This window comes from Cottoperca gobio, chromosome 1 (assembly GCF_900634415.1).
Source record: "Cottoperca gobio chromosome 1, fCotGob3.1, whole genome shotgun sequence".
In the NCBI taxonomy this organism is placed as follows: domain Eukaryota; kingdom Metazoa; phylum Chordata; class Actinopteri; order Perciformes; family Bovichtidae; genus Cottoperca; species Cottoperca gobio.
This window is the reverse complement of record NC_041355.1, coordinates 14,094,671-14,112,315: the sequence shown is the minus strand read 5'-3', so window position 1 is coordinate 14,112,315 and position 17,645 is coordinate 14,094,671. Positions and strand designations below refer to the sequence as shown.

Here is a 17,645-nt window from a genome sequence, read left to right as displayed (position 1 = left end):
CCTGCTAACAATCAGCATGTTAGCATGCTGACATTAGCATTCAGCTAATATCATTTGCCTTGTGGACAAAGTTTTTCTGATTTTTAGCTCGGCTGTGGCTAAGTAGCCTCACAAAGCCACTAGCATGGTTCTTAGTTTTGTCCCCATTTTGTTTTACCAGTCTCCCTGATTGTTCCCTGAAGACATTTATCTGGATCAATAGTCTCTTCAGAAAAAAACAGAAAGAGTATAGGTTTTTCCAGACAGGTGGACACACCCAGAGAGAGAGAGAGAGAGCGAGAGAGCGAGAGAGAGAGAGAGAGAGAGAGAGAGAGAGAGAGAGAGAGAGAGAGAGAGAGAGAGAGAGAGAGAGAGAGAGAGAGAGAGAGAGAGAGAGAGAGAGAGAGAGAATGGCCTGATCAAAAATGTGTGCTCTCTGCAAGGAAAGCCGCCCAGCTGCATTCCTCGCCGCCATGACTTCCTTTTGTTGATATGCTGCAGAGAGACGCCCTGAACCTGAGTGACTCGTGTTTGTAGATGCTACACATGGGACTGTGCAATGTATGGAGTTGTCTAAAGGAATGTATTACATAATTAACTTCCTTTCTGGCCCACAGGCTGTCAGACACTTTTCCATTGTTGACTAAACACTATGTTTGTACCACAGAGTGTATCTGTCCGGGGGAAGATGGCCGTGAACAGAGCGGGTAAAATGTAAATAAATGCATAACAATTCTAGTTGTAAATAATAAGAATAATATTCTTTGTAATTAAAATGAAACAATCCAATTCGACACAACCCCAATTTAGTGTCGAAATGAAAGAAACTAGATAAAAACATGTTATCATTATAGACATTTATTTATGGTAAATTGCGTTGTTACCCTTCAAAAATCCCATTCTGGAGGTTTTGAATGGAACCACTGTTTCACAGGCTCATCTTTGAGGATAAAAGTCACCAGTTACCTGACATTAATGTCTGGTTTAAAAGATATGTCACATTATTTGGGATTGTAAAAAATGGCATACACTTGATGGGATGAGAGACGGTGATGTTGGGAATCTTCCCATGAATACAGCACTGAGTGGTGATGCCTAAAAATAAATATGATGGTATATGTTGCAAGGGGTGTTTCTTGTCACCGCACCACCCCTTTTACGTTCTTTGTGTACTTATCAGGTTATTAGAGTGGGGAGAAAATTAGGGAAAGGGAAGGAAACAATCTTCTGATTGTATACAGTTGAAAGTAGGCATGTAAATGTATGTAATCTGCCCACAGTCTGTTCATATTATATGTATATCACCATGGATTACATTTGTTACTGCGAATATTAGATGAATGTGGCTTTTCATACCTTTGGTTGGATCAGAGGTGTGATAATTGTGACAAACTGGGGCATTTCATGCCTTTATTAGACAGATGGGGAGTGACAAGCAACAAAGCAACCCGTAGACCACCACGGCACACCAATAAAGTGCGTCACTAGAAATAACCTAATTTCTCCCAACTGTCAGTGATCTGTTTGTTTACTTGTGAATACCATAAATAAACTGTTTTGTTCCCAACCCCCTGCAGGAATTCAGTGTCCGTCCACCCCCATGAATTAAGTATCTATGGTGATTAAAGTGTGAATGATCTGAGTGTGATGAAAAGGAAGGGCAGGGCCGAGGATGGGAGGAAGGGAGCGAGCGCTGGGAACGAGTCTGTCCGGTCTTCTCTCTGCAAGGTGGATGTCTGGGCGGTGACACACCTGTAAGTTAACCTGTCTGGGAGGAGCTGCCAGCGTCAAACAGTGTGCTGACGTGAGTGTGTGTTTGAAACGAACCAAAGGGAGAGGAAAGACCGAGTGGGAGCCACAGGGTGAGGAAGACAGACACGAAGAAGGAGTAACAGAGAGAGACAGAGAGAGAAAGAGAAAGGGATTTTTGTTTTGTGCCTGAACCTCCAACATGACCTCCAGGATGTTTAAGAAAAAGGAGCCTAAGGATGGTACGCTCAAGGGCTCGGGCAAGATCAGCAAGTGAGTAGTTCCTTAATGAATGTAATGCACGTATGAATGTGTGTGTGAGTGTGTTTATCTCGGTCATGTCACCATCTCATGAGCCAAGAACTGTGTCATGTTTCTTGTTCCTCTTTCTCTCTGAGTGTTGTGGTTCCCCTCCCGTTACAGTTCGGTTGAAATGTTTGCCCACTGACTTCCAGTTAACGTTAATCCTCTCTGATGGTGAAAGCTTAACAAGGTGTTTGCCAGAGCCCTGAGGTCAGGTTTACTTTGTAAACATGAGGTAGGACACTAAAGAAAATGCAGGTGAAAGTCAAAGAGAGACTCATCAGTTCATCAGGACAAACGTAAGACAACCAAACCCAAAACATACGGTGCCAGTTTTATCCGAATCTGAACCGAGGGTTTGACTTTTAACTGCTCGCAAAATATTGCTGGTGAACATATTTCAATGAGAGAAGAAGTGTTTGATGTGGCTGTTCTGTGTCTGGATGGATGCTGTTTAAAATGTAGAAATATATGTCACTAATACAACACATGGTTTAAAATATTACCTGAATTTGGTGGATAGATTTAAATAAGCTTCATTTGATATGTAACGTGTAGACAGTGAGCAGTCAAATGATCATTCATTGTCCTTTCTGAAAGCATTGCTATTAAACTATTAAAGAGTTATGATGAGCCCACTGTACTTCTTTAAGTGATGTGGAGGGATGAGGATGTGTTTGTACTCTCTCCTTTACCCCTATCCACATTCAAACACACATTGTGTCAGTTGAGAATCTGGAGACACATTCAGTTTACAAAAGGATTCATAGTTTCCCCTTTTTGTGCCTGTCGGATGTCACAGTAGTGACGAGGTTTCACAGGCAGGAGGTGACCTGGTAGTTTCACCTTCTCCCTGAACATGTTGTGCGACTGCTGAGGTGTGAGGAGGGCAGGGCGCTGCTTTCTTTCTCTTGTGTGGGCGTTGGTTCCCAACTGTACTTTTACAGTGACAGGACATGTTACAAACACCAGCAAATATTTTACAAACTTCTTTAACGATGAATCGAAAAAATGTATATCCATCAACAGATAATATTCACCTGACAGATTCATTAATACCTAGTTGTGTTGGTTTCACATCAGAAGGAGTGTCTAACTTTAAACATCCACCTATACGAAATGTAAAGAAACTTTAAATTATCGTGTGTGTGTGTGTGTGTGTGTGTGTGTGTGTGTGAGTGTGTGTAAGCATGGGTGAGCTGGTCGCTGGATAAGGGTGTGTGACCTGAGGCCCATAAGCAGTGATCAGTATCAACTCACGTAGTTGATGACACAGTGATTTAATAAAGACTCAGTAATAACACCAAACTCTGCAGCTTTCAGCCTCTTTAAGCCCCAACATTCAACACAGTTTAATGTTTACAATATAAACTGTGAGCTGTGAGAAAATCAGTGAGTGTTTGTGGTACAAGTTTTGTGATCTTGCAACTAATTGAAAAAGGCAGACAAGCCCTTCTAGATTATGTGGGTTATCCAGTTATCCTACTTTCAAGTCAAATCCACCATCGCTGCTAGCTGTCTCGCTATCCTGCTATGGCCATTCATGAATGAAACACAAATACTCATTATTTATACACAGTGTATTATATATTTTAGTGTATTATTTGACATTGGAAGTTTAGCTCTCTAATCAGAAAACAATTAAAAATACTATAAAGTATTCACTTTTAAAACCCGCACAAAGAGCAGTTTTTTTTAAAGGGTTTAACTAAACAAGGCTTTACAGTATAGCTGACGGAGCTTAAACAGATCACAAACGTCTCAAACATACACTGTGCCCCACAGATCAGAGGAAACACACACCTGACTGCCCAGATAAAGGAGACAAACCTTCATCAACAACCTCATATCACAATTATTTTACCTCAACAAAAGAAAGCACCTTTATTTTATTTTTATTTTAAGGAACATAAGTCAACAGTTTGTATTTACTTTGTTGACATCCTACTATCTTTCTAATAATACCACATATCAGATTTGGACTTTTTCAGTGTTGACCACCCTCCAACAGAGATGCAGCCACTGTCTGACATGAAGATATATTAGAAAATAAGAACTAAAGATAAAAAAAAGAGTATCCAAGACCCCCCTAAAAGCATGTACATCATATTGTCATAACTTAACGAGTCATAATTGTCTCTGTCTGTAATTTATTTTCTTCTTTACCAGCAGAGAGAGCAATGTCTCCTCACCTCCAGACACTCACTGATTGTGTGTGTGTGTGTGTGTGTGTGTGTGTGTGTATGGACGACGCATACCTGTCTCTCCTGCTGAGTGAGTAGGAATAGGGAGGCCATTGTGTCAAAGCGGCTGCAGAACCAGATCAGCTGGCAGCTCAGTGAGTCAGTGTAGGAGGAGGAACACGACACACCTGACGCTAATGATGTGTCCTTCCGTGTCGAGGCTTCGAAGCGTGTGTCGGGTAATCGCGGACCTGCCGTACCACGTGACGGATTCAGGATTTGGCGTGCGATTCGAAATATAAGGGGGAACGAACCGCAATTGAGTCCCCTCATAATCAACACTTTATATAACCGCGGTTTTACATTTATTGTCCACTTGATGGCGCAGTAGAGCAAATGAAGCACCATGAAGCTTCGGTCCATGAGCGAACCAATTGGATGGAAAGCTTCAATGCTTCATGAAGCTTCATCTCGCCATCACTACCTGACGCTCCATCACTCTCCATCATTCAAGCCATCTACTTTATAAAACACTTGCTTGTCCTCTCCCTAGAGAAACTTGACTCTGAACTCCGAGTGAGCTCTGACATGTGTGTCAATTAACCCACGGGATCCTTGCCAACATTCTTTGGATCTGTGTTACACATATTTCAGAGTTTTAAGCGCATGAATGAAATATATTCTGGTTGTGACATCAGCCCTGTAGCATAAACTCTCAGGGTGCAGAGGAAGAGTTTACCTTGTGAAATGTCTTGTCATATTTGGAATGATTTATAATACGGCTGGGTTGTTTTTGCAGCTGTGACTTCACTTCAGTTTCCCAACTACTTTCTGTTGTAATACAGAACTTTGTTAAAGGGTTTTTATGGTTTTATGGGCGTACTTCATCTCTGAGTGCCAGCTGAGTACCTTCTCTCAGTGGCATTCCCACACAGCAACACAAACAGGGACAATCTGCCACCGTGGAATCGTTAGCATTTAAGGAGCGTGGAAAGAAATGTCATCGCACTGACCCTACGAGACAGACAGGGCGTGATTTGTCGCGTTGTGTTTTATCTTGTTAGACTGGCATCAGTCAGAAAATACAAAAGAGTGAAACGGATCAAATGAAAACTGCCTCAGTGCAGAGATCTTCAAACCTGTTTTGTCCTTAATTCTTATTGTCTTACAACATTTGTGGTCTCTTTAGTTCATATTTAAAAACAGTGATGTAAAGCTTGTCTAAAAATATAAACCAATTTTACTGAGAAATACATTTTTGGGGTTTATCTGGTTTTTAAGAGATTCTGAGTTCATCAAGAAAATTAATTCGGTGTTCAGTCTCATCAGAGTCTTTTAGCTGTGTGTCTACCTGAAGTCACTTTAGATTTGGAAACAATCATGATCTGTTTTGATCAATGAGATACTCAGATCACTGAGAGCCCCTGACTAAGAATGAAATTTGTAAAAAGGCAAACTGAAAGGACATCCTAGCCTCTCAGAAAACGAGGATTTGTGACTGTGAGTTTGATTGTGAGAGGAGAAACACTGAGCTGATTCTCGATAACGTACGACCTGATATGTGCTTAGTGGTTTCATCTGTGACCTGTTTCCTCTCCTTCCCCTCACCCTGCAGGGCCCAGACCAGCAGCTTGGCCTTGCTGGTCACCCAGATGCAAAAGAATGCCGACACGGTGGAGAAAGACATCCTCCGGTCGGAGGACCTGCTGGCTGTGGTGAGAACAGACACTGAAAGACAAACACAAACTAGTGCTCACATCACCTTTACTGGCTTCTCTAAAACCAACCACCCTAACTGTTGTCTTTATCTTCCAGGACGCTGAAAATGACAAGAATGAGCGGCCCTGCGAGCACCAGGCTGAGATTTCAGACAAGCTGGGCGAGGCTGAGGGCCTGCTGCAGGACCTTTTCCTCGACGTCGACAAAGCCAAGAAGTCCAACCACCCGCAGGCCAAAGAGATCGAGAGCGAGTGAGTTGTGACAGAAAAAACACAACACAGAGGAATTACAATAGAGCTGCACGACGGAGAGATGTGTGTGCACTTACGCCTTCATTGAAGGCTTAAGACACTGACAGCATACTTTACAATTAAAATACTAAACAAAAGTAGCTGAAATTAAAATAGAGAAAACTCAATTATTACTAAGTTCTTTGTTTCTTTGCATCTCCTCTCTCTCTGCTGGCTCCAGTATCCTCCTCCTCCACGAGCGCTGGTTGAAGGACTGCGTCGTCTACCGAGAAATCTTCGAGCAGGTTGACGACGTGTCGCTGATGCCCAGAATCGACTGGGAGCCTGTTTTAAACGAGAAGCAAGTACGTATAATACCACTGAGCATTTGAGCCAGTCTGCTTAAAAAGCCTCTGAAGATCCAGGATCGATGTTATTCTTTGATCTTAAAGGATAACGTTGTTTCTTATTGTCAAAGATAAACCGAAATTCAAAGACCAAAAAACCGACAAAGACGCTGTGAACATATATTGCCTGTGTAGACAAAGCCTACATCTTATTCCTCTGTGCCACAGAGATCCATTGCTCTCTGGGTGACATGTTCCTTCAGAACCATAAACCTTAGTTTATTTAGTCTGCTGCTGTAAATACTTATTACAAATGTGTATTATTCCCACACATGCACAATGTACTCCTGTTTTAGTAACGTTTGCTGAAAACTAGCTGTTTAGGAAAATTACGGAGCATTTTCTAAAAATGAAACTATATATTTCTGAAAGATTTTCTAAAGATTGACATCTTTAGGAACAAATGGGCTTCAGGCCAAGAGCCACAGGGAAGTCAGAAAGTATTGAGAGACGTCATTGTATGGGACTAGTTTACAAAAAGAAAAAGATCCTTTAAACTTGCTGTAACGCTATAACACTGCTCTACATGCAGTATACACCTGTGTACATGTTTTAAAATAATACAACATTAAATATGAAATATAACTACACAACTAACTCAAGAGTGCTCAGCCTGTCACTTCTCCCCTTGGTGATTGTTTTGTCTCTACACACCATTAACTGTTTTCTTCCCTGTGCTCTCAGAAACTGGTGAACGCGGAGGAGTACGGCCCCACCATCGCAGACCTGGAGAAGCAGCTCGCTGCTCACAACATCCTGCACAAAGAGGTCGAGGCCTACAACTCGCAGCTCTGTGTCAGCTCTGCAGGCAGCAAGGTGAACATATGTGAAAACACATTCGGACGATATTCTGGGCGTCTTTGCTTGAGCACTTTACATTGACCACAGCCGCTAATCCAAAATATTTAATGTCCTGCTTCTTCAATCCCAATGAAAAAAAACTGTTTCCAGCAGCTTATACGTTTTGTTGTTATCTTGTCGTTTAGGATAAATATCTCGTCCTGAAGAAGCAGTACAACAATCTACTGGTGAGTTGTGTTGTTGTTTATTTTTGAGTTTTATGAAGAAATGTCTCGACAATAAAAACGGTTTAAAGTTACAACAAAATTACTATTTCCCTTTTGACTTTTAAGACACAAGTTTTCTTCTGTTCATGTATCAGAATGAATTCTTTGTTACATCATCTTGTTAAATAAAATGCCCAAATAAACAAAACAAATATGCTGATATGCCATTTGTTTTATTTTGCATTTTCAACAAGATATACATATAATTATTAAAGAAGCCAAAAACTATGACAATACTACATAAACATGTATACTTTCAGAACTGGCTTTATTGAGTTTTATTTCATTTCTCCTTAGGACAACTCCAAGTGGCGTCGCCACTACCTGAACAGCCTGTACGAATACATGAACAGCACCAACAAGGAACTGGTGTTCCTGGGAGAAGAACAAGATAAGATCAAAAAGCAGGACTGGAGCGACCGCATGGTGGACCCACCTGACATCCGCAGGCAGTATGAGGTCAGGACGGACGTGTTGTTAAGACAAAACAGTGAAACATTATAAGCTGCTTGTCCAGAATGATCCAAACTGAGCTAACACGTTAATATCCCCACTTTGATTTGATCTCCATCAGAACTTCAAAAACAACAGCCTGCTGTCCCACGAGAGCGAGGTGAACAAACTCCAGGACGAAGGAGAAAGACTTGTGGGACTGAAGCACCCTGCCAGTGACACAATACAGGTACGCGTCATTACCCAGAAGACACTGCTTTCAACAGCAAATGCAACGCTTTACAGGCCAAAGTCTTTAGAAATGTCATGAACTTTTAGAAGGTTTACAGGTGAATAGCGTAAAACATGTAACTGATAGACATCACCATGAAACTTCCCCAGTTCATTACTTACATTAAGACAATCATTTTTCTGAAATGTCATGTTTAAATATGCAAATGAGGCGTTATTTAATGCTAACTTTTAGTGGATTTAGGAGAAATCTACAGACACAAATAGACAAAGTTAGTAAATAAACCCCTAAATGTGTATGTTTGATGTTTTCATAACACATAACATTATGTCACACCTCCAGGCTCAGAAGGATGCTGTTCGAAACGAGTGGCAGAAATTCCTCAATCTCTGCATTTGTCAGGAGACACACCTGGACAGTCTGGAGGAATACAAAAGGGTAACCACAATTTGTCATCATCACACAATTTGCATTTAAGTCACGTTTGTGTGAGAAGATATGCTTGTTTTGTCTCTTTGTCATACATCTTCCTGGAAGGAGAAACGTTTAGGTAAAAAATATGCTTTTGTGCTATTTTCCAGTACCAAATGGAGACTGAGCAGCTGTCGGAGACATTGACCAAACTCAACAACAGCCTGGACCCCAAGTCCATCAGCAAGAAGAGCAACTCAGAGATGCTGATGCAGCTCGAGGTACAGAGGGCTGCACCTACCTACTGCAGCACCCACTTCTCTTATTGTGAATAGTTATATGAAGAAGTTGTTATTATTATTATTACTATTGTATGTTACACATTATTTACCTACCTATCACTTTATTTTCCTGGGATGTATTTCTCTATATGTTTTTTTTCTTTTGTATTTTCATTTAATTAGTTTTTATGACAGGATCAACATAAAAACATGTGTTTATTTTTAATCTATGGTCCCTTATCAGATATTAAGAGACACTCAATAAAAAATGTTTTGATAGAATGAAAATGATTTTATACATTGCATAATAAATATGTACAACATGCTACAATACACCTTTACCAATACTTAATCTCACTACCTCTACTCAGTTTGAAAAGAGGTTAATTCTTTAAAAGAAGTTGAGCTCAATTGTTCACAGTTCACACTGCTTAAACATTTATCAGGTATCCAAAAGTTTAAAAAACATAAATATATACATTAAGTGGGATATTTTATATTGTTTTGGACACTCAAAGTGAAAAACATGCATCAAACTAAAATAGGAGATACATGTTTTAAGTACTTTTATTCAGTCTTAATTCTAGGATGATGTAAAAGATGATTATTGTTGCTATCTACCATCAGGTGAATATCTTTAAGAAATCTTTTCCTCTGTGTCTGTTTCCCACCAGGCCGAGGAGAAGGCTGTACAGAACAGTGAGCAGCTGCTGGCAGACCTGAGGAGACGCAGCACCACCATCGCTCCTCTGAAGCTACGACGCAACGCCCCCAACAGACCCATCACTGTGGAGTCCCTGTGTGACTGGGAGACAGATAAGGTGGAGCTTCTTACCCTTAAAATGTCAACAAAGAAAAGGCATAAAATTGTCAAAGCTTATTCACATGCACTGATGTTTTTGTTGGCATGTATTTTATTTAATTATTCATTATTATCATCCAGGATTCTCTGGAAAGAGGTGATAAGTTCACACTGAAATCTAACTCAGATGAGAACTGGGACATTACCTCCACTGATGGAGCAAGAAAAACCTTCCCGGGAGTTTGCTTCCAGATCCCTCCACCTGATCCAGAGGCCATTGACAAAGTGGACCTGTAAGTAAAGCAAGGTTGAATTATTGTGCAGCTTCAATAAACAATGCAAGAATATGTCAGTAACACTGTTTCTAATCGCTTCTTTTTTTCAAATTCATTAGGTTGGGTGGTGAACTGGCAGACATCAAGAAGAGGAGAGCTGCTCTGGCGACGTCCCTAAAGAATCAGAAATCTGATTTCTCCAGGTCCCTACAATCAGGTCAGTGTCTATAAATTGAAATCCTTCAAAATATCCTAGTTATTAGGCATCATTGGTTCAATACCATCAATCACAACCAGTTGCAAAAAAGGTTTTTAATTGTTATCTTACAGGAATACTTCACACCAAAAATGACCATTTGTATATCAATTACTCACCCGATGTTATCATGGATTCTTGAAATAAATGTTTCTCTCGTGCCTTTGCGGTGAACGAAAACCAAAAACAGAGAAAAGTCTTGATGTATTGAAGTAAATGAGGGCCACGTTTAACAACAGCAAGACTATATAAAAACATTTGTTTTGTCTCATTTATCCAGTCGTATGCTCACTACTTCCCAAACACATGCATTTTCACTAAAACCCTACCCTTTATAACACTTCTGCATAAACACGCTAACGCAGGCATGCTACTTGTCCATGAGAGTCCAATTGATATAGCGATGGTCATTTTACGGGTGGAGCATTCCTTTAAGGCCACAACCAGACCAGGAAATCATTAAACTTCCCTGTTTCCTCATTTAGCCCCAGTGTCTTCTGCCCCACTGGATCCCAAAGTGGCAGCTCTGGCTCAGCAGCTGGACCAGCTGGACAGTGACCTGGCCAGCTCTGAGGAGAGCATGCTGAGCCGCCTTCGAGCCCCGCTGAGCCGCAGCGACCCGGCCGGAGATCTGGCCAAGAGGCTGAGGGAACAGGAGGTGAGAGGAATAAAGTCACATTTAATCTTTATTCATTGGAGCTAAGATTGTTCCTGCTCTTTAGATTTTAATTTACCAAATGCCATCAACCATGTGTCATTTAAGGAGCTGTGGATACTTTGGGTGAAGATATTGTAGAAAGTGTGGAAAAGCTTCTTAAACATTCAGACGTGTTTCTTCTTTTAGTTTATATTTGATCAAGGAGAAACTCTAGATGATTTGATGTCTGATGTGTGATGAAACCCTGCATTATGCAGGTGCAAGTATCTAAAGTATCTACATTTGTTCCTTATAGGAAGCGGCCCGGGCTCTGAAGGCTCTGCAGCAGCAGAAGCTGGCAGCTCAAGCTAACATGCAGCCCCTGCTGTCCAATGACCCCAGCTCTTCTGCACTGCCACTCAAACTGAGTGATGTAAACAACAAGTTCGACAGCATCGAAGCACTTGCTGACCTCTACAACAAGAAGTAAGTGCAAGTTTTGTTTGGCAAGTTGCTTTCATGCAGTGACATGTTGGAGGGTTTTAGTCTCCAATGAGAATATGGTTATCTCTGTTTTAAATCTGCAAATGACAACCTTTCCCTAAAAGAAAAAAAACATACAACTGTCATATTTTTATAGGCGTAGGTCTGTCTGCCTTTTCGCCCTTTGCCTCTGAACTAAATACTCTCAGTACACTTGTAATAGCGTTTAACTTTTTTTTCAGAGCGAATGCATCTCTCAACCTGGAGAGTCAGATTAAGAAGGTGGACGGCCTCGTCTCTGGGTTTGAGAAAAAGCTGAGTGACGATAGTCCAATCCCTGACGTGCCAAGCGCAATCCAAGCCCGCGCTGAGGACATGCAGGTGAGGAAATCTGCATTTAAAATCTTACCTCTACATAAAAGGCTTTTATGTAAGGCTTTCTCATAGATTGAATTTAGAGTTTACAGATTTTTAAATTGCATGTCTACCTTTGCTGTATTCAGTACCAGCGTAAGTCTGTGGCAGCCTCTCAGGACGACATGAAGAAGCTGAGTCAGGATCTGGAGACCACAGAGCAGCTGTGCAGCTCTCTGCAGCAGGGCTACCAGGAGTACTGCCCTGACATCCGCCGCCAGAGAACAGAGGTCAAGCAGCTGCAGACCCGCTACGGGAACGTGGCCAACCAGCTGAAGGAGAGGTGAGAATCAGACTGTGAAAAAAACTAAATCAAATCAGCTCGGGATCCCCAGAAGATAAAGGATGATTAAAAGGATAGGAAAGAAGAAGAAAAACCATATAACAAACTATATATGAAATCTTTTTTTAATTGTTTTATTTTGTGAAGTTCAGATAGGTTTGCCTTTTCAACCCTATAAAAAAGTATTACAATGAAACGACACCTTTGACAGGTTTACATGCACTATAGTTTATACATATATACTTCACTACTCAAACATGGTTTTCTTTTTTTTGTTAGTTTCTTTTGCATTGTTTATCAAAAAAGGCAATTCATATTGCAAATCTTAATGGATTGTGACATATTTGTGACATACTTTCATTACGTTTAAACTACACACATACAGTAGGCTACATAAAAAAGCAGTACATGATATGATGTATATGATGGTATGACCCGGCAAAAGTTTGAGCTAATTATACCTCAAATATAAATATGTCTTAGGAAAAGGCACGGAAGAAAAATCTTTGATTGTGAAAGTGCCATATTGCGGAGCTTTTACAAAGTCAATTGTTTAATTTTATGTCTTATTGATGAATTCCTTCAGAGAAAACATCTTACAAGAAGCTTCAACCAAGAACCAGGAGTTCCAGAGCACGTCCAAATCCTTGAATTCCTTCCTGGACAACCTGCCACAAAACCAGATTAGCGTCAATGATGATCTGTCTCAGATCGCTGCCAAGCAGAGCTCCCAAGAGGTGAGGCTGTGAATTATGTTTACACATGTAAATCTTTAAAATAAATCTGCTATTGTTAAATGATCACAGTGATTAACACCTGTTAATCGTTTCACCACAGAGGGTGATGGATGACCTGAAGAGGAAGGGAGATGACGTAGACAGAGTGGTTGACCTGTCTCAAGACCTGCAGGGTCTTCTCAATGTAAGACTCAAACACATTACAATACAATGCTGTAAAATATCAGCAAGAGAGTGTATTGGTGATTCTAGGCATTATGTAAAAAGAAAATCACCTATTGTTACCATCGGTGATGACGTCATTTTATCACCTTTCTAATTCATAGTTTTTTAATTAATCTTTTTTTTTGCAAATAGTCGTAAAAAGTGGGAAAACAAGCATACTTGATTAACTGAATAAATGACTTCACCAAATTCTTCACTTGCAGGAATACGAGACCAACGTTGACAAATACAACAGTACACTTGAGGATGCTGGCGCCACTGTAGCCAATAAACCTCGTATGCTCAAAATGGCTGATGCTGTTCAGAAAGAGGTAACATTTAAACTCCTACTTACTTTTAATATAATGTAAATTTGTTACATTTATTAAAAAATCAAGGTGGCTGATGGCTTTCTGTCTTGTTTATTACAGGAAAAGGATCTGGTCAACCGTTACGCTGAAGCAACAGCTGAAAACACCCAACGGCAAAAACAGATGGGCTTGGCTAGGAATCTCATTTTACAAGTAAGAAAACAGGTCATGAATAAAAAACATCCTCACTATAAAATGTGTTTCCATAAAACTATTTGACAACTTATTGTCATTCAACTAATTTGCTTGCCCTGCTGCAGAATGAAGACAAAGTCCAAATGGTGGCACAGCAACAAGTGCAACTTGAAAGCCAGCAAAGGAGTTCTTTTGAGCTAAGTAGTCTGTTAAAAGAGATTGACGAAGAGAAGGAGCGGAAAACTCATACCGAGACAGACCTGAGATCCTTTAAAGAGAGGCTGATTTCTCTGAAGAGTCGCAGAGGAGTGTCGCGAGTTGAGGAGAAAGAAGTGCTGCAGTACTACCGTGACCCAAAACTGGAAAGTGATTTGTCTGATCTGCAGAAAACACTGCATGAGGAGTCCCTCAGGCGTAGCACTACACACACTGAAGTTGAGGTGTTTAACAAGAAAATCACCATCCTGGAGGAAACCCTCAAAAGCACTTCACCCAAACTGTTGACCAGAGAGGTAACAGAGTTTGAGAAAGATCCTCAGCTGGACATAGAGGCCGCCAAGATAAGAGAAGAAATAGCCAGGATGAAAGATGAAATTCGAGTGAGAGATGGGGAACATATTCAGATGAAAACAGAGGTCACGATTCTCTCGCAGAAGAGACCAAACATCAAAGAGAGGGTGGTTAAGAAGGAAGTGCTTAAAGTGGAACAGGACCCGCAGATGTTGAAAGCAGTGCGGACATTTGGGATTGAAATTTCTGATGAGGACAACAATACCAAGCTCATCAATGATGAAATCTTCCAGACAAGGAGCCAGATAAATGCCCTTGAGAGACTGATTCCTAACATTCTGCCTAAGGTCATCACTAAGGAAGTGAAAAAGATTGAACAAGACCCTGAACTCATCAATGAATCCAAGAGGATTCAGTCAAGCTTGCAGGAAGAGAGTGTAGAAAACAACTCTTTGTACAGAGAGGTGACGGAGCTCCACAGTCGCTACCAAGAAGTTCAAAGCTGGAAGCCAAAAGTCGAGGTGAAGGAAATCACTAATGAGATCTACCGGATTGACCCGGGCACAGAGGTGGAGATAATGCGGATCAGGAAAGAGATACAAGAATCCAACAAGCACCGCTCTGACATGGAGAGAGAAATCACCCAGGTCATGTCTGATGTGTCTATCCTTCGTTCTGAGAAGCCGAAGGTAGAGACAAAGGAAGTTTTCCAAGAGGTGATTAAGGAGGAAAGAAGCCCTGAAAATGAGAAAGAGATTCAGAGGCTAAATGATCAGGTGAACTATTTACACACCACTTACAACTCCCTCCAGGACCAGGTGAGATTGCAGATAAAAGAAAGAGATGAATGGAAGGCTGAAAAGTCCAAGATAGAGACCAAAGTCCTCACCAGAGAAGTCATCAAGTATGAACCTGATCCTCTGTTGGAGAAAGAAGCTGACCGCTTAAGAAGAGATGTGCGGGAGGAGGCACAGTTGCGTCGCAACACTGAAGAGATGGTGTTTGATATGCAAAACAAATACATCCTGTTGGAAAGACAGAGGCCTGAGGAGAAAGTGGTTATGCAGGAGGTTGTACGTTTACAGAAGGACCCAAGGCAGTTGGTCGAACATGATAGGCTCGGCAGGAGCCTGGATGAAGAAGTGATGACCCGCCGTCAGCTGGACCTAGAGTTGCAGCAGCTGAGAACAAAGGTGGAAGATCAAGAGAGAATCCTCAGAGAGAGTGATGAGCGTCAAAAGAGGGTTCAAGCCGAGTTTGAACTCAGAGAGCTCCGACTGCGCATCACGCAGCTGGAAAATGCCCCACCTCCCATTGAGGAATGCATTGTTGTTGAGGAGGTACTGAAGGTTGAAAGAGACCCAAAACTGGAGAGGTTGACAAGTGGTGTTCGGTCAGACATGGACAAGGAAACCAGCAATATCTTGCGTTTCCAGAGAGACATCCGTAACATCACTCATAGGCTTGAGATCCTGCAGAGGGAGAAGTCTGGTGAGAAGACAGTGTACAAAGAGATTGTCCGTGTTGAGAAAGACCAGGCCGTTGAAGCCGAGAGGGATCGCCTGAGGGAACAGGTGTCTGAGCAAAGATTTACCAGACAGGACCTGGAAGATGAAATTCGACGTTTCAATGATAAAATCAACCTTCTGACGGGCGGCAAATCCAGCTCTTCAAGAGAGGAGTCTACCCTCAATTTGAACAGAGATGCCTTAGAAAGGGAGAAAGACAACCTCACGCGGGAGCTCAGGACACTCGAAGCCTCGAGACACGACATCAGCTTGTCTTTCCAGCAGCAGAGCAGGCTAATGAGTGAGAGGACGCAGATGGGCAGGCAGAAGAGCCTTATGATGGAGTCTGACACTCAGCGTCTGGAGAGGGAGATCCTGGACGAAAAAGACAACATCCATCAGCGAGACAGCGTCATCCGGGAGCTTCTGCAGAATGTGCATAAAGAGGAGAATGCAGAGACGAGGACCAAAGAGACCAATGTCTCCACCAAAATCACCATTCTGGATCCAGATACAGGCAAAGACATGTCCCCTTATGACGCCTACATGCAGGGCCTGATTGATCGTCAACAGTACATTAACCTGCAGGAGCTGGAGTGTGACTGGGAGGAGATAACTTCTCTGGGACCTGATGGAGAGACATCGGTACTGCAAGATCGCAAGAGTGGGAAGCAGTACTCCATTAAAGAGGCCCTGAAGGAAGGCCGGCTGACGGAGAATGATCTACAACAGTACAAAAAAGGCAAAATGCCCATCTCAGAGTTTGCCTTGCTGGTTGCGGGTGACAATAAGAAGCAACCCAAGTTCAACTCAATCATCCACACATCCTCCACGACAGTGAAATCAGTCCCCTCAGACCTCTCCACCGCTAAAGATATCTACCCAGTTGCTGGAATAGTGGATACAAACACTGACACCTGCTATACAATACGCAACGCCACCCTGAATAAACTGATCGACCCAGTCACTGCCCAAAAACTCCTGGAGGCTCAAGCAACAACAGGCGGCATAATTGACATCAGCAACAAACAGAGATACACAGTTCATAAGGCAACATCCAAAGGCCTCATTGAGGACAGTCAACTCCAGAGGTTACTCAATGCACAAAAGGCTTTCGCTGGTGTTGAAGACCCAATGACCAGAGAGTGTTTATCTGTGGGAGAAGCTGTGCAGAAAGGCTGGATGCCAAAGGACACTGCCATTCGCTACATGGAGGCACAGCACCTGACGGGAGGGCTGGTCAATCCCACCACCGGCTGCAGAGTGAACATCTTTGATGCCATTGGGGCCAAAATGATCGACAGCACAATGATGAGGGAGCTGCAGGCCGAGACGACGTACATCAAGGATATTGTAGACCCAATCACAAAGGAGAAGATCAGCTACAAACAAGCTCTGGATCGCTGTAAGATAGACCCGGTGTCAGGCTTACCGATGCTGCCTGCCTCCTCCAAAGAGTCTGGTTACAAATCCACTAGATATGCAAGATTCTAGATATGTTTACAACATAGTTGGAGTTATCTGGTCTGTGGAGTGTTGTCGCAATTGTTTTTTACTGTTAGCTTATGGGAAATCCATACATTAATTACAATGTACATTTTGACTCAGGAAAAGTCTTCTAATGCAACACTTTCTAGCCAAAATGATTGCTGCTGTGTTGCCTTTGTTTATCAAACATGTCTGATGTGGGCAGATGATTTTTTTATTTTATTTAAAAACTGAGAATATAAATGCAGTTTATCTTTGATAATATTGTGTTAATAGGGATACTGGGACATGGTGCAATGCTATTTACGAAGATTGATTTGATTCTGTAATACTCATGGGCTATCCTTGACACTGTTGACTTTGAATTCAATCTTGTTTGATACTTTATGAAATAACAAATATCAATAAATTAAAATTATAATGGTTAAAGAGCATGGACTCCCTCACTTTCAGTGCTGTGTTGTATTATTATTGTTTAAATAGAAGAGACAGGTAGGTGCTGTAGACAGTTTTCCCACCTTTACTTTC

At 41.7% G+C, this 17,645-nt stretch overlaps 1 protein-coding gene across 1 annotated transcript; it reads left to right on the top strand.

The window, feature by feature from the left end:
* The first annotated feature begins 1,942 nt into the window (after window positions 1-1,942).
* Window positions 1,943-17,503, top strand: evpla (envoplakin a). Its single transcript, XM_029437698.1, has 22 exons — window positions 1,943-2,001; window positions 5,830-5,929; window positions 6,030-6,184; window positions 6,405-6,528; window positions 7,255-7,386; window positions 7,557-7,598; window positions 7,935-8,096; window positions 8,212-8,319; window positions 8,665-8,760; window positions 8,904-9,014; window positions 9,689-9,835; window positions 9,958-10,109; window positions 10,211-10,308; window positions 10,833-11,005; window positions 11,301-11,470; window positions 11,710-11,848; window positions 11,971-12,164; window positions 12,751-12,901; window positions 13,002-13,085; window positions 13,330-13,437; window positions 13,537-13,629; window positions 13,737-17,503. Exons 1-22 carry the CDS (start codon window positions 1,943-1,945, stop codon window positions 17,121-17,123), a joined length of 5,985 nt encoding a protein of 1,994 aa, XP_029293558.1. The 3' UTR covers window positions 17,124-17,503.
* Window positions 17,504-17,645: the final 142 nt, after the last annotated feature.

Coding starts and splice junctions, on each gene's coding strand:
- evpla (XM_029437698.1), top strand. CDS start 1,943: ATGTTTAAGAAAAAGGAGCCTAAGGATGGTACGCTCAAGGGCTCGGGC. Junction 7,387..7,556: donor TCAGCTCTGCAGGCAGCAAG/GTGAACATATGT, acceptor CTTGTCGTTTAG/GATAAATATCTCGTCCTGAA. Junction 13,438..13,536: donor CTGATGCTGTTCAGAAAGAG/GTAACATTTAAA, acceptor TGTTTATTACAG/GAAAAGGATCTGGTCAACCG.